This window comes from Acanthisitta chloris, unplaced genomic scaffold (assembly GCF_000695815.1).
Source record: "Acanthisitta chloris isolate BGI_N310 unplaced genomic scaffold, ASM69581v1 scaffold9907, whole genome shotgun sequence".
In the NCBI taxonomy this organism is placed as follows: Eukaryota; Metazoa; Chordata; class Aves; order Passeriformes; family Acanthisittidae; genus Acanthisitta; species Acanthisitta chloris.
In genome coordinates this window covers 25,065-39,478 of record NW_008682045.1, presented here as the reverse complement: position 1 = coordinate 39,478, position 14,414 = coordinate 25,065, and the positions used below count along the sequence as shown (strand labels likewise).

Genomic DNA, 14,414 nt, shown 5'->3' with positions numbered 1-14,414 from the left:
AATTCTTTTTTCCTTTCCCCTGCCTCCTCCCCAGCTTTAGTGTCCCATTTACTCTGGAAATGGTCTCTTAAGCAATGAACTGAGTACGCACAGAATATGAAAGCAATGAGTTAAGAAATTCCAAAATTGATTCAGAACCATTAATTTCCAACAATTCCCAAACCTTATGTTTAATAAAAGAGCAATTTTGTGCTACAAATGAAAAAGTTTTATGTAAGTATTAAGCTTTGCCTAGTGTGCACAATTAACAAAGCAGTTTTCTCTGAAGAATCAAGAGCCTGCAAGAGGAATGATGAAGGGGTGAGGAAAGCAGAAAAAGGGATTTTGAGTCAGGCAGTTGAATTCTTATTTTGCCAAGAAGAGCTAAGACTTGTCATCTCTGAATTAAGATGGAAGAGCTAACAATCCATATCCTCTACATTTAAATAAACAGGCCAGAAAATAGAGGCAGCACTAGATAGAGATGGCACTTCTAAGACAAAAAGTAATAATATAATAATAATGATTAAATACATAGAAGTAGAAAATAAAACATAAGAAGAAAGCATCAACACAAGCTGCAGTTGTCAAGAAGGAGTCTTGCTAACAATTTACCTCATCATCACTGTGTTTTATGATCGGCAGATAAAAGAATGGACTCCCATGCTCCTTTGGTAGTATTGAGTTAACTCCTGATGCATGGGGACCTATAAGTTGTTCATTGGCACTGAGGTCATCAGCTAATGAAACAAATGTGCAAAGAATGAAAGAGTTTTATACCAAAGGATATTAATATATAGAGGCAAAGTTGTAACACAAAGTCCTAATAAAGTCCTACCCATATTTCATAATACATTTAGTCCTAATTAATCTTATTACTGTGCAGTATTTTAAAGATGATTTCAGCATTCGAAAGAAATTGAGAATAGCAGTTCTGGCTACACTAGGCTTTTCGCTAAACAAAAAAACCCAAAAAGCAAGTTGTGCAAAGATGCATTGACCTGTTTAAATATCCTGTTTGATCTGTCATCTGCTTATCTGTACTGATAATGAAAAAAACCCCCAAAAAAACATTCCTTGTGAGCATAGATGAAGGAAGAGGGTGCTTCACTTTCCAAAAGCATTTGCTAAAGCAGGTATTAGTGCACTGCCCATATAAACATGTCTAGTGCTGAATGTGACAAGGCCTGTGGGTTCTCCTCTGCTTTATGTTCAGGTTTGTAATTACAGACTTGTTTCCTAAATAGTCTGTACATGTGGTGCTACCTCTAATTTCTTGTTACTTCACTGTGTATCTGTGTATTTAAAATATGTATCAATAGTCTTCTCACATGTAAAACTAGATACCTTCAAAGGGAGAACATGTGGATTCTCTAACAAAAGGCTCATTATAGTCCTAATACACTCTTCATTAAACCAGCTGTTTGAGACTCTACAGTTACCTCTGGGGAACAAGGTCTGAAAGCAGTGGGAGATTCTCCATCAGTGCTTTAATGACATGTGAATTTGTACATCAAAACTTTTACAGGATTTTCCTATCTGCTGTTCGATTTAAACAAAGCTGCTTCCCTATGCTATTTTCTGTGGCACAGAACATCCCTGTATTCATATGTTCCCTGATTTTTATCTTTATTTTAAAATAGTTGTGCTTAATTATGCCAACATACAGAACCAGAAGCAAAAGCATTTTACAAGCCATATCAGACAGTGCTATTGCCAGGATTAATTCGATTTCTGAAACACGTCAGATTCATCATTCCATTTAACAATCTATTGACCCAAACTAATCCCCCGTTCCCCTCCCCCCAAGTTTCTTAATCTGCTGTTACTACATACCATTCAAATCAAGGAAGAGGACAGGTATATGTGTTTCCATTCCTGCAGGTGGGATCCTGAAACAAAACAAACTGCTGGCAACAAGGAAAGCAAATTCATACCTAAGCTCACTTGGGCAAACAGATCTCCATCCATATTCATTAATCGTAACCAATGGCTAGAGCTGTCAACATGTTGATGGCTAATCTCAATGCCTATGTGGCACACACAATATTTGTTTATCTACACATGGAAGTAAATGTAGTGCTTTGCCAAAATGTCATTCACACCGCACAGCACGTGTCACTTGCTGTGAGGGCGAGAGTTTAAACATCCTGTTCTATTCCTTATAAAGGCAACTGGTTGTATTCATCTCATACAGAAAGGTCAGCAACCTTTCAAAACACTGGATATGTAACTGCTGGTATGGCATAGCCTTTATATGACTAAAGACACTTTTAGCCATGACCACAGCACACTTCAGGTGGATGAGGGGAAAAACAGCAAGGAAAGAGTATTGCTACATCATTCACTCAGTGAAGAGGAGATGCTAGGTATTACCAGAGACCATCAGTCTACACTTGGTTAGAGTCACACTTCTTGTCCATATTTTCCCAAACCTAACATTTCTCATTTTTGCATGTCAATTCCAATGACCTTAGTTAAGGCATGGTTTAAATGAAATTAAAAGAGAAATGTATTATAAACTCAAATGAAACAGAAGAGAACACATCTTTTGAAACCACAGTTTGTTCCCTCCCCATGCTGTACCAATGAAATTATCTGTGTTCTACCATTCATTTTTGAGCCATTCCTTGCCTGAACAGAATTGAACTATCGGATAATTTTCTCAGAATTGTATAAAGTTGCAAAATACTATGCTATATTCAAAAGTGATTTTCAAACTTTGAGAGCTATCTCAAAGCTACTTTATTTAATAGGTTAACTAAGCAGCCCTTTCTTACACTGACCTCAGCCCCTGACTGTCTAGCCTTCTGCCAGCTGAGTGTAATTTGTAGTATTGCAGGAAAATGTAGAAAACACCAAGAAATCCTTAGATTTTTACCTTGAAGTGTGCAATGTTTATGTACAAAAAGCTAACAACTCCCATGGCTTTTCTGAACATACCAATTTGCGGGGGCACCGGGAATTCCACTGCCTGGTGCTGGAACAAACACTGCATTCCTCTCTTCTGTCAGCCCTACCCACTGCTCGACCAGCCGTGCTTCTCGTTCTATATCATCCTCGGATTTTTCTACAGTGAAAGAGATTAGGATTACATAAAAGACACATTTTTTGTGCTACAGGGCATAGAGTACTTATGGCAGAGGCTTCAAGGTGCAAACCTTGTTTGTTGCTGATTTTCTGGATCTGCTCATCTAGGTATTCTCTGCGTTTTATTAATGCATCAGACCACCTTTCTCGTACACAGTTTAAATCTTCTTCCTAATATGGAAAGAGAGAAGAAAGTCATTAAGCTATGTGGTTAAGAATAAAGGGCAATGAATTTGGTGGCAATTTAATCAGAATTTATATTAAATGGCTCGCATGATGCAGAAAACTTTTTCCCCCAAATGACATGCACACTAAGTACCTCATCACCCATGAATGGAAATTTATTTGCTTTCAAGTCTCAGATTCCAACAGGAGGAAAAGAAAATGTGACTGCCTCTGCTGCTTTACAGATTGTACACCACAGGCTAATTACTCACAGAAGTGGCAATCAAACTTTTGAATAGCATATAGAATAGGAAAAACTGGTATCATCAGTTGATCAAAAGTTCTCCTGAAGATTAGACAGGTCAGTACACCCTCAAACCTGCACAAAATTCCATTGCTAGCAGCTGCTATCAGTGCAATTAAAAGATTTCTCATGCAAATAAAACCCATCATGCAATCATGCTTTGTCGTATCACAGAAAATCCGGTTTGTTCTTCTCTGTGATATGCCAGGAAGCGCATTAACAGCCCGCAAGAAGTTAGTATTTAATTGATTTTTTTGAGATTACTGTAAAACCTAATACATTATCTTAAGGGATGTCAGCATTGTCACCTAACTGGTTTTACTTCTGTAAGACTGCCCATCAGAAATAAGTCTTCTATGAAGAAGTCTGAAATGTATTTTACTGGTTTAGGCATTTACTCTTCCGCCCTTTGTCATCTTTTAAAACAGTCTCCTGTTATAGTGTATAAACTGTGACTGTCTTATATATACTTATCATACAAAAAAACAGGCTCAAGGTTTGCTTTCATGTGAATTATTAAAAATTGCTTCACTGAAGCTTCTGTTTTTCCCCTCACTCATATCCTCCCCTCCCTCTCCAACAAGCATTTGAGAAAATTGCACAGCTTAAAACTTCCTGATGTTTTCTTTAGAAAATAAACAAAATATCCTATGCTGCGTAATTTGGTTGGAAAAGGTGCCTGCAGCTGCAGGTGGTTGTTGTTCTTTTCACTGGAAACTGTTTTCATTCTAAATCAAAGCTTCTAAGCTTTTATTCCCATTGCAATTCATGTAGCCAGTTAGGAGAGCTGACTGCGGAGTACTAGAAAAGAGAGGACACTGTAAGAGTATAAAGTCACAAGGTGAACTGAAATAGCAGTGTTTTATAGCCCAGGTAGCCTCTTAAATGCACAGCACGTGTGTATCAAAGCTGCTTTTGCTTGCTCCAGTATGCTGGTTCATTTGAAAGTTGTTGGCTATTAGCATTAGCTGTGCCCCCATGCCGCAGGATTGACAGCAACAGCAGCAATACCTGGTAACTATCCATATCACCACCATCATCCTCCTCCTTCTGGTAGGAGAAAATAAATTTTGTAAAACACAAAAACCCACGCACTTTTCTTAACAGCAACTCACAGAAATAACCCAAAACATGAGTACAAACATTTCTGCCTTAAACTTGCAAAATGTTAAAATGACAACATACAAATAAACAAAGTCTTATTAACAGGTAGAAAGACTTTTTTTCATTGCAGACTACAGGAGTTCAGCTGTGATTTGAGTATTAGTGAATATATTTATTAAAAACCAAACAATTAACCCCCCCATAGAATACAGTGCCAGAAAAAGGACTGAGCAAGCAGATCACTAATCTCTAGTTTTATGGTTTCATCTGTGTCTAAGGCTAGAATTACTTGTGGTTCTGAATGCAATCTCTCTGACAAAAGGAACGCTGCTTCCCTGGGTAGCCCATTCCGCTTGTTCTTTGCCAACACTGTTAAAATCATGCTTTTTTTCCAATATGAATTTGTCCTCTATCCGCTTGAAATAATTTATGTTTCTTAAGGACTTTTTCTGCTACATGCAACAGCCTTTTCACATTCAGTGATGCCTGCTTTTTCATTCTGATCAAACAACTCAGTGCTTTTTGAAAAGACAAATAGTATTTCACTATAAGACATTTTCTCTACTAAATTTCTTTTTTTTTTTTCTTACTTTTCCTCTCCTCAACTTTCACCATCCCTGGAAGGGAGGGAAACTAATAGCACTAGGAATCTAGTATTAATCACCTTTACACACAACGAACAATTTACTCTGTCTTGTATATATTCTCATACCACACTTGGTACTTTACAAGTTATGCATTGAGTTACAATCAAAAAAAGAATCTGACTTAGTACCACAGGCTTACATTATATGTATTAACCTGAAACATGTGAAACTGCAGATAACGTGTCATGTACCAGTGTGTCCTTCTGCAATTATATTGTGCTGGGTCTAGAACAGCAAAACCAAACCAAATTGAGAAATTAACTGCCTTACCTGATAGCTGTCCAAGCCCCTTTGCAGTTTGGTTGATCTGGCAGTCACACCACCTATAGAGACTGAAAGAATTGCTTCTACCATGAGAGGCAACGTTCCCGAATGCTGTACAGGTTTCACCGTCACCTGAACCCTGCGAGAATGACCCTGAGCAGGAAATCGAGAGAGACAAAGAGAGAAACTAAGAATAAAATTAAGAATCAATTAAAGTCAGAATAGAACAACAAGGAAAAGATACATACCTGCCTAAGCTGGAAAATTCCCCCTGTGTTTACATCTTTTGCCTGATGGAGTTCAACTGCAGTATATTCTCCCATCTCATTCAATTCTTGTATGGAAATCCACATTTCTATTCTTCGAGTCACTTCATTCCATCTAAAAGACACCCCCACAAAAATTAATGGCTGTCTCAAAGTATGTTGTGCACCAACATTTAGAAAGCTTTTAGAAAGTTGATGGAAGCATTAATTTGTAATTTATTTGTACCTGTCTCTCAGTGTCCTAGTTTTAGCATGAAGAGAATCAACTTCCCAAATAGAGTTGCCATTGCCAGTACATCTGTGACCCCACACCTCAATAGCAAGAGCTCCTTCTGAAATGAACTCCAAAAACTCCTCCGTGACATTCACCACATAGTCCTGGCAATGAGAAAAACAAATCACATTCCATAAAATGAAATAGGCTGGACTCGATGATCTTTGAGGCCTCTTCCAACCCAGCTGATTCTATGACACACCAAACAACTAACTACCTCCATGGTAAAACAATACAGTTTGGATCATAAAGCTTGACTCTGGACAAGAAAGGTGTAAAACCTCATTATCTTAGCAATTCCTGCATCTGCATTCCACATTTCGTGCTTTGAAAATTTCCATAAAAACAATGTCACAACTTATTGAGCTTACTGAACAAGTATATGATCAGATGTCATTATACAAACTATAGTTTCTCCCATGCATTAAAGATGACATCTGAATTTAAAAGATTTTTTCCTTTTGTTACATTTTGAAGAAGTGATGAAGTGAAATATTATGGCATTCCTAAGTACAGTCAAAAGTCATTAGCTGTACAGCTTGATGGTCTCCTTCCTTCCCCAGCAAAACAAGGCTCAAATTCTAAACAGTTTCTCTCAAACATATCCTCCTCCTGCTAACATTATTTATGAATAAAAATACTTACCTTACAGTGAGAGAAGGTCACTGTAAAATGAGCATCTTTGCTCTGAGGTGAAGGCACATCTGGGTCTACCACTGGTGCTGCTACTGTTGATTCGCATTGATCCCAAAATGTATATTGACAAAAGACAAAGTTGGAGAGATTAGGTGGCAGTCCGGTTGCTTCTTTTATTTTTACCTGAGGAGACAAAACAGATGCCATAAATATGACTGATTCTTCTTCAATTGCAAATTGAAGACCAACAGCCAAGAAGAACTTTAAAGCACAGTAAGGATGTCCCCATTTAGGAAATCTTATTTTGTGTCTACAGAAATGCAGATGCAAGGAAAGCAGTTGCATGCATCTAACCCATGTACATGATTTTTTTCGAGGAAGCTGATAAGCTCAAGTGGAGAATGAAATGCTTCATCACAGAAGAAATGAAATCCATACATCAGCCCTAGATTAAATGATCAAACAAACCATAGGAGATAGTTTCAGAGGCCTGAAAGTGTTAACTTCATCAGGTGTCCTCACTTACCCTGCAGGAGAGCTTTTTTGTTCTATGAATAATTTCTCCATTGTTATCCATGACTTCCAGACTCCCACTCTCACTGGAGTTCTCAGACGAGTCATCTCCTTCTACTACACGTTCTGGGACAGACCCAGTGACTCGCATTACTTCAACATGCAATCGTCCTGCAACCTAGAGCCAAGCAAGACAAACACTAAGAACCTGTGCACAAGGGACTTGGATATCAACCATCTTAATGCCTAACTCTAGGAGTCATGCAGAAACAGAACTGAACAACTCTCAACCACCAAATGAAAACAACAATGTCAAAAAAGAGAAGAAAGGAATAAAAAAGCCCAATAAATTGTATGTAGAACTACTGACCTTTCTAACGCACATACAGCACAAAAGGTACACATTGTAAATACTGTACATCAGAATTTCAGTGTACTGGGTTTTGCTCAGTTACCTACACTGATACTAGGAATTTTGTTTGATTTTAACAGCTAGGCAAGTATAAAGAATTAAACAGAAAATATACATATCTGCTTGAATAGAACACCTATTCACTGGGGAAACAAGACAAAAACCATCATTTGCTTGATCAAACCTCGATGTAGATGAAGCCTCCCAGCAAACAAAGCCCGATGCATGACCCATACAGCTAGGAGCACACAGGTATGCAGGGCCCAGCTTTACCTCTCCCTGCTGGCTGATGATGGGCACAGCATACTGCAGCTTCACATCGTAGAAAAGGCACTCCAGAAACACATTGGCAACGCCGATCAAGTTGTGGTTCTCCTGTGCTTCATAAAAAGGATCACCTCTCTTGCCAATCAGCTTCCTTATCTGTTTTAGAGATAATAAAAGCCATGTCATAAAACATAAGCATGGGAGCAGAGGATCAAATAACCTCATAGCATAAGATCATGGCACAAAAATGAAGTCACTACCAATCTTTTCTGTTCCTTCCTGTAACACAAGTAGAAAGAGACTAGAGTCATGTTACAAATCTGAAATGAAATCTTTGAGATGAGACATTATCCAATCCTTTCTTTACTAAGGGATATAGTAATATGATGACCTACATTGTTTAGTAATGTCAAGATAAAGCAGACTTTACCATGAGCAAGCACAGTAGGCATTGAATTTGAGATGTTTCACCTTATTTTTCTGCTCTGTTCACGCTTTTTAAATGAGAGGACAAATCATCCTCAGGTTGAATAGCTGGCCTGGCTGCTGGTTACCACTACAAGGGCAAAAGGGAAAGTGTAGAATGACTTCCTACTTAGGCTTACAAGTGTTATGACTGCTATAGAGCAGAGATCACACCTACAGCATTTTCTATGCAAGTACCCCATACACAGCCACAAGAATTCATGCAGATTCCTAGCATGATATGCACTCATTGGTGGATTTGTTAGCTCCTTCCCTTCTCCTCCTCCTTCGTCTTCAACACATGCATTTGACCTACGTGTTTCTATGTAGCACATAGAACACATGCATTATGGACGACATAGGTCATGGAAAGGATGATCCTGGCTCAGGCAGACAATGTATTCAAAGGATGTGCTATCAGTTCTTACTAAAGTCAGCAGCAAAATCATCGTTGTCTTCAATGGGCACAGATGAAGTGCTTGACCTCCCCTGTGTTATGATTTTAGAGATTCCCATTGTCCCGTCCAAAGCATGTAACAAAGGCACAACAGTTGTTCAAACATATTTGAGAATGATTCTTGATACAAGTCATTTCGGTGCTCCCTATCAGCTGCAAGACAGTAAGATATACTTCCTATGTACTTCTACCTGGATGCTTAGATGATGTCTTCTGGAACACCAAATGTCATGTCTCTTTCAAGTAAACAAGCAAGCTTTTGACAAGCCTCATGCTTATCTGCCAAGACTAATGTACTACTTAAATTCTCACAAAACAACACTTAGTTTTGATGGAAATTCTGATGTCGACTAAGTACCTTTGACCGATTCCTTCACCGCTTTAAGGCTTTGGGATACACAAATGAAATCAAAGAATATTTCATATTTTAAAATCAAGTTCTAACCCACTAATATGTTCTGCACCTTGAGTGTATCTAAGCTTTGATATTGACTGCAATTTAATAATTTTATTTATAATGCAGCTTGCTGCTTTTGTTCAGAGCTGGTTATGCCAGGTAAACACATGCTCTTAGTGGTACCGTGAGTCACTACCTCAGCACAATTATATCTGACCTCAGCACACATATCTGAGAACACAAGTGAGACAGGACATAGCTGTGCTTTATTATGCATGGAGATTGTGAATATTTAGTATTAGTCATACTTTTTTTGTTTTGGTTTTGTTTGGTTGGCTTGATTTTTAAGAATAGACCACAATACCCTAACCTTTCATACACAAAGTCATTGCACTTGGTCTGCACAACATATTAAAAGAAGTCATAAGAAAATAAACTCAATCTTTGATTAATTTCAGAAAATATATAAATTACCTCAGGAATTTTCTCCTTCCACTCTTGATAGAGGTCTCTCATGTCAATCAATTTGTTCTCTAGTTTCTCAATAGTCCACACTTGAGTACCTTTTCCTTTTCTTCTCACTTGAATAGCAGGCTCACTTACTATTGCACCCCTCTAAATCAGAAGAAAAAACAATCATTGCAGGAAAAGGTGCATGTAAGTAATTTTACTCTTCACTCAAATTGCATTCCTAAAAAGGAATAAAATACAGAACATACAGGTTCTCTCTGCATGCCAGCCATGCTATCTCTGTCAGCAAACACAGCATGCTCCATGCACATCTGAGGATCCAGATCTCTTTATCCTTCTGAAACAATGGCCATTCCCACAGGAAAATTAACACTCAATCAAATCCCTTATGACAAGCACATTATCCTAATTGCTATTATTATATTTACAGTGGTACCATACAACCCTTAAGACACTAAGATTGTAGGCAACTGTAACAAAAACCATTAATTTTTGCAAACAAAACTAAAATGCAGGTTCTGTAGCAACAGAGCACAAATGTCTGTTCACAAGCTGCATGTGTACATGGTAATCATATACTTGAAAGCAGCGAGAGCCACACTTGGTGCTATGTTCCCATTTTTACTTAATTACTCCCTTTCAATATATTAGTCACATAGTACCCCTCTTTTACCTATGTATAATCTTCACATAGTACCCCTCTTTTACCTATGTATAATCTAACAAAAGTAACATATTATGCTCTCAGGTTAGATAAATGTTATGTAAATCTACACAGTTTAGCCATAAAACTGCATTTTTCAGCATTCTTTACTGTCATTAATTACCTTTTTGTTGGCACTGAGGTTTTCAGCAGGGATCTGAAGTGTTACTTGATAATCTGTTAGCTTACTCATTTCTTCTGCTAAGAAGTTTGCTTCTCTCACCAAAGTATTTGCCTTTACTATCTGCTCTCGAAGTTTAGCCAGGCTCTGTCGAAACAATTCATCCCTGTGGTGCAGTAGGTAACATGAAAAATACACAGAAACCTATTTCTATTATTGGAAAGCTGCAAGTAGAGGTGCTAACAAAGACTTTTCTGAAACAAGTTTGAGAAGAAATGCTGTACAGCAAGCACTATGTCAGCAAACATGAAACAGTGTCAGACAATTTTATTGAGGAAAAGCAGTGATCACATATTAAACAAACAAATTACTGTTGAGGCAAGTCTAGCACAGTGAAGCCCAAATAAAAGAACACGGTAACACGGGAGCTGTTACAGTGATGATTTGTTTAATGCCCTAGGGACATTCCTAATTTTCAAGAAATTAAATAATTGCAGCTGACTGTGTCTTTAATCTGGAGTCCTGTTCCGCAGAAGTACCAGTCCCAACATGTGAGACTTGATCTTGATAAAACCTGCTTTTCCTCAGATTGTGATCCTAGAACCTGCAATCACTGCAGGCCACAGCTTTACATCACAACTAGGGCTTTGCAGTGCTACAGACCCACAGACTTCCCTCTGTATGCCTAAGCCATCTCACGCATACACATTAAAAAACTACAAATAAAAAATCTTAAATCCTATGTACCCAAAGTATCTTTTAAGTAAGAGATGAACAAGCACAGGTTGAAGCTTGTGCACTCAACACAGTTAACAGTCTCTGGACAAATTCCAAGAGGGTTTCTAAGGCCTGTCTGAGCAAATCTATTCTCACGTAACACCTGGCAAACCTGCTGTGACACATACTATACATACACCTGTGTACTAAGATACGCTCTTGCCCGGGGTTCTTGTCTTTAATTTGCCTTTACAAGTACCATGATTATCTTCTGAGCAAATGCCCCCAGTTCTGCCTTTCTCTGTAGTCCCAACAGCACTTACTGCATCTCATCCTCTTCAAAAAACACATGATTAAACTTTGGGTATTTCAGTCACCAGCACACCCCTGTATGATTTTTTAGCTTTTCTATGCAAAGTCCTATTGAAATATGATACATGTTGTGCACATGCACTTCTCATTTCTACAAAACACCTTACATTAAGGACAAGCCTACGAGGAACAAGTAAACTCCTGGGCCCTGCTGTGAACACAGGCAAAGTTTGTCTACTTGGCTTTATTCAGATACCCTTAGATCTTTCATATGCCTGCACAGTACAAACCATAAATAACTGCTAATATGCCTCTCAGTCACCAACAGAATTCTACCTGAGTGGCTATCTTTTTCCAAGATATCCCAAAGAACAGCCTGACAAATCTGAATTGCACTCTGCCAGTCCCTGAGACCACAGCAAAATGGTAAACAACCAGCAGCATTAGCAAGCAGCCCTGAATTTTAGTGTCTTCAACATGCTAAAACATGCAGCTTTGTCTCTCTCTCCTGTCTGGCCTAAGTTTGCAACAGTGGAGGGTTTTGTTGAATCTTAAATAGCTGCTACTATCAGCAGATTTTTAGTCAACTTCCTCCATATCTGCTCCCAGCATTAGATGAAAAATTCCTTTCCATATCACTCTGCCTCTTGCTTCTGTTATCCAGGCTATTGCCACTAAATGAGTAATTCCAGACCATATGAGTGACACATTCCACAGACAGCTATAATTTTGGATTCACCCAGAAAATGGAGGTAGAGTCAAGAATTACTCACTAAAATGTACTTAATACTCAGAGTGCACTACACATGCAACCACTCCAAGAGAGCTGCCCAAGGTGAGAAACAGAAGGCAGCTTTGATCTGCATGTAAGCACTGCAAGAGCCATCAGATCCAGCTGCAGACAGTCCCTTCCCTGATCTGGGACACCAGCACCTGTCAAGCTTTCTGGGGAGGCTCCCACACCCATCTTCACTAGATTCTTGAGAAAGGAATGGTTAAGACTGTAAGGAGATCTTACAAGTAACTCAAGCAATTATTATGGGCAGTTCTCACTACAGTGGTGTTTTTCCATATGCAGCTGTGCCAGTAGCCATCCAGAAACTCAAGCAAAAAAAAAAAGTTTCAGATAGGATTTCTTAATTCTTACTACACAAAATATATGACAAGTTCTGTTAGGATATTAACTGCAGCAAATACTCCTTGAACATTGAAATCCTGAAACAACAGTCTAAGCTAAACAAGAAAAACAACTGACACTCATGAGGTATCATTGCAAGTCTCTGGGATTTCTAATGCCAGACACAGAATACACTGAACTACATCTCTGGTCCAGTACATCACCACCCCAACACATTAAATTGGTTCAAAGTTACAATGGGTTAATGTTATGACAACAGGATTTCACACCAGGTCAGGTATCATCTGCCCTTCCATAGTCAGCAGAAAGCTGGAACAAACTCTGCAATGTGTTCCAGCTGATCTAACAGACACAACCACGTGCCTACATCTGATACCTTTCAAGCTCATCTTGCTGGCTGATCCGGTAGAGCTCAGCTTCATTTGCAACAGCAACAGATAAAACCGCACTAATCAAATCCCGTGCAATCCAGACTCTTGGCTCCTTCACACATTTTTCACATCCAGTCTTCCCATTCTTTCCTGGATTTCATGCTCTCTGGCCAGCTGGCTGGTGAACATCCTCTCAGCAACATGTTGCCATGCTTTTACAGCAGAAATCCCTCACAGATTGGTTTTTCTGGTTTCTTATTTAAGAAGATTCAAATTTTCTCCCCATTTTTCAGAAGCACAAACCTCTTCTACAACTATTAATAAAAAGTATGCCTAAGAGGATCCTCTGGAGGACAGGAAACTGATAATTAGTTCTTCCAGAAAACTGCTTATTCAATGGCAGAGTCACCAAATATTATTAGATTCCTCACTGGTGTCTCCAAAGAGCAAGTACATGCTACAAGTGGATCAACAGTTATAAAGAATAAAGTATTCACCCATGAAATCCAGAGGCAAAACTGCTTAGTCAAAGTACATCTACTCCTAAGAAACATCTAACAACTCCTGAGAAGTGAAGGCAGGCAGAACACTTAGATTTGATATCACTCTATTTTTTAAATGTGATTACATTGTGATAGTGTTTGACTTTAAGCTAATCAGTTACCCTTTTTTCTTCACAGCTCTCAAGGACAGGCAAGTTTCTTGCCACTTCCTTTTCCCTTCCACTGCACCTTCTTAGAGGTACTGCCTCCCTTACCAGTAAGCCCAGTTCTCATCTCTGCTACTGATGTGGGTTATTAATGATTTCTTGATGGCCTTGCTGTGCTCAAAGCAGTTCTGCATAGCAAGGGCTTCAGGCAGTGCACTTCTCACTCTGCACTCCTTGTGCAGCCCTAAAAGAGCCTGCAAATCCCAACCACAACTCTGCAACATTTCACATTCAGTTCCCAATCATTCTGGTTTTAGGTCTTACAGGGGGAAACAATTATTTTAATTAATGTTGAACCACAGAACTACTTCTCCCTGTGCTTGCCATGAGAAACATTCTAGTCATTGCTGGTCAACAGTTAGCTATTTGCTTAGGTTTTTTTTCCCAGGTCAAACTGGGCAAAAATTACAAAACAAAATCTTGCACAAAAACTAAACAAAGATCTGTTCTGTTCTAACACTCTCAGTTTGAAAGCTGCAACACAGTCTTGGCTATCTTTGTTTAGACTCCTCTTGTAAATGGATTTCATTTTGTAATGGTAGAGAATAAAGCAAAAATAGTCAAGCAGAAAAGAGCACTCAAATTCATACAGGAATAAGGAAGTTTCTGGCTTAAAAGAAATTTATGAGAGA

At 38.6% G+C, this 14,414-nt stretch overlaps 1 protein-coding gene across 1 annotated transcript in view; it reads right to left on the bottom strand.

Moving 5' to 3' along the window:
* The window catches only part of KIF13A (kinesin family member 13A), a gene marked incomplete at its 5' end in the record, with an annotated part of 50,895 nt that overhangs the window by 13,920 nt on the left and 22,561 nt on the right, over positions 1 to 14,414 (bottom strand). Inside the window, 13 exons of the mRNA XM_009078345.1 lie at positions 595 to 719; positions 1,816 to 1,871; positions 2,923 to 3,049; positions 3,141 to 3,240; positions 4,550 to 4,588; positions 5,560 to 5,706; positions 5,802 to 5,934; positions 6,046 to 6,197; positions 6,739 to 6,912; positions 7,256 to 7,420; positions 7,928 to 8,077; positions 9,715 to 9,855; positions 10,539 to 10,701. Of these exons, the coding sequence (XP_009076593.1) occupies positions 595 to 719; positions 1,816 to 1,871; positions 2,923 to 3,049; positions 3,141 to 3,240; positions 4,550 to 4,588; positions 5,560 to 5,706; positions 5,802 to 5,934; positions 6,046 to 6,197; positions 6,739 to 6,912; positions 7,256 to 7,420; positions 7,928 to 8,077; positions 9,715 to 9,855; positions 10,539 to 10,701 (1,672 nt within the window). The remainder of the gene's footprint in view (positions 1 to 594; positions 720 to 1,815; positions 1,872 to 2,922; positions 3,050 to 3,140; positions 3,241 to 4,549; positions 4,589 to 5,559; positions 5,707 to 5,801; positions 5,935 to 6,045; positions 6,198 to 6,738; positions 6,913 to 7,255; positions 7,421 to 7,927; positions 8,078 to 9,714; positions 9,856 to 10,538; positions 10,702 to 14,414) is intronic.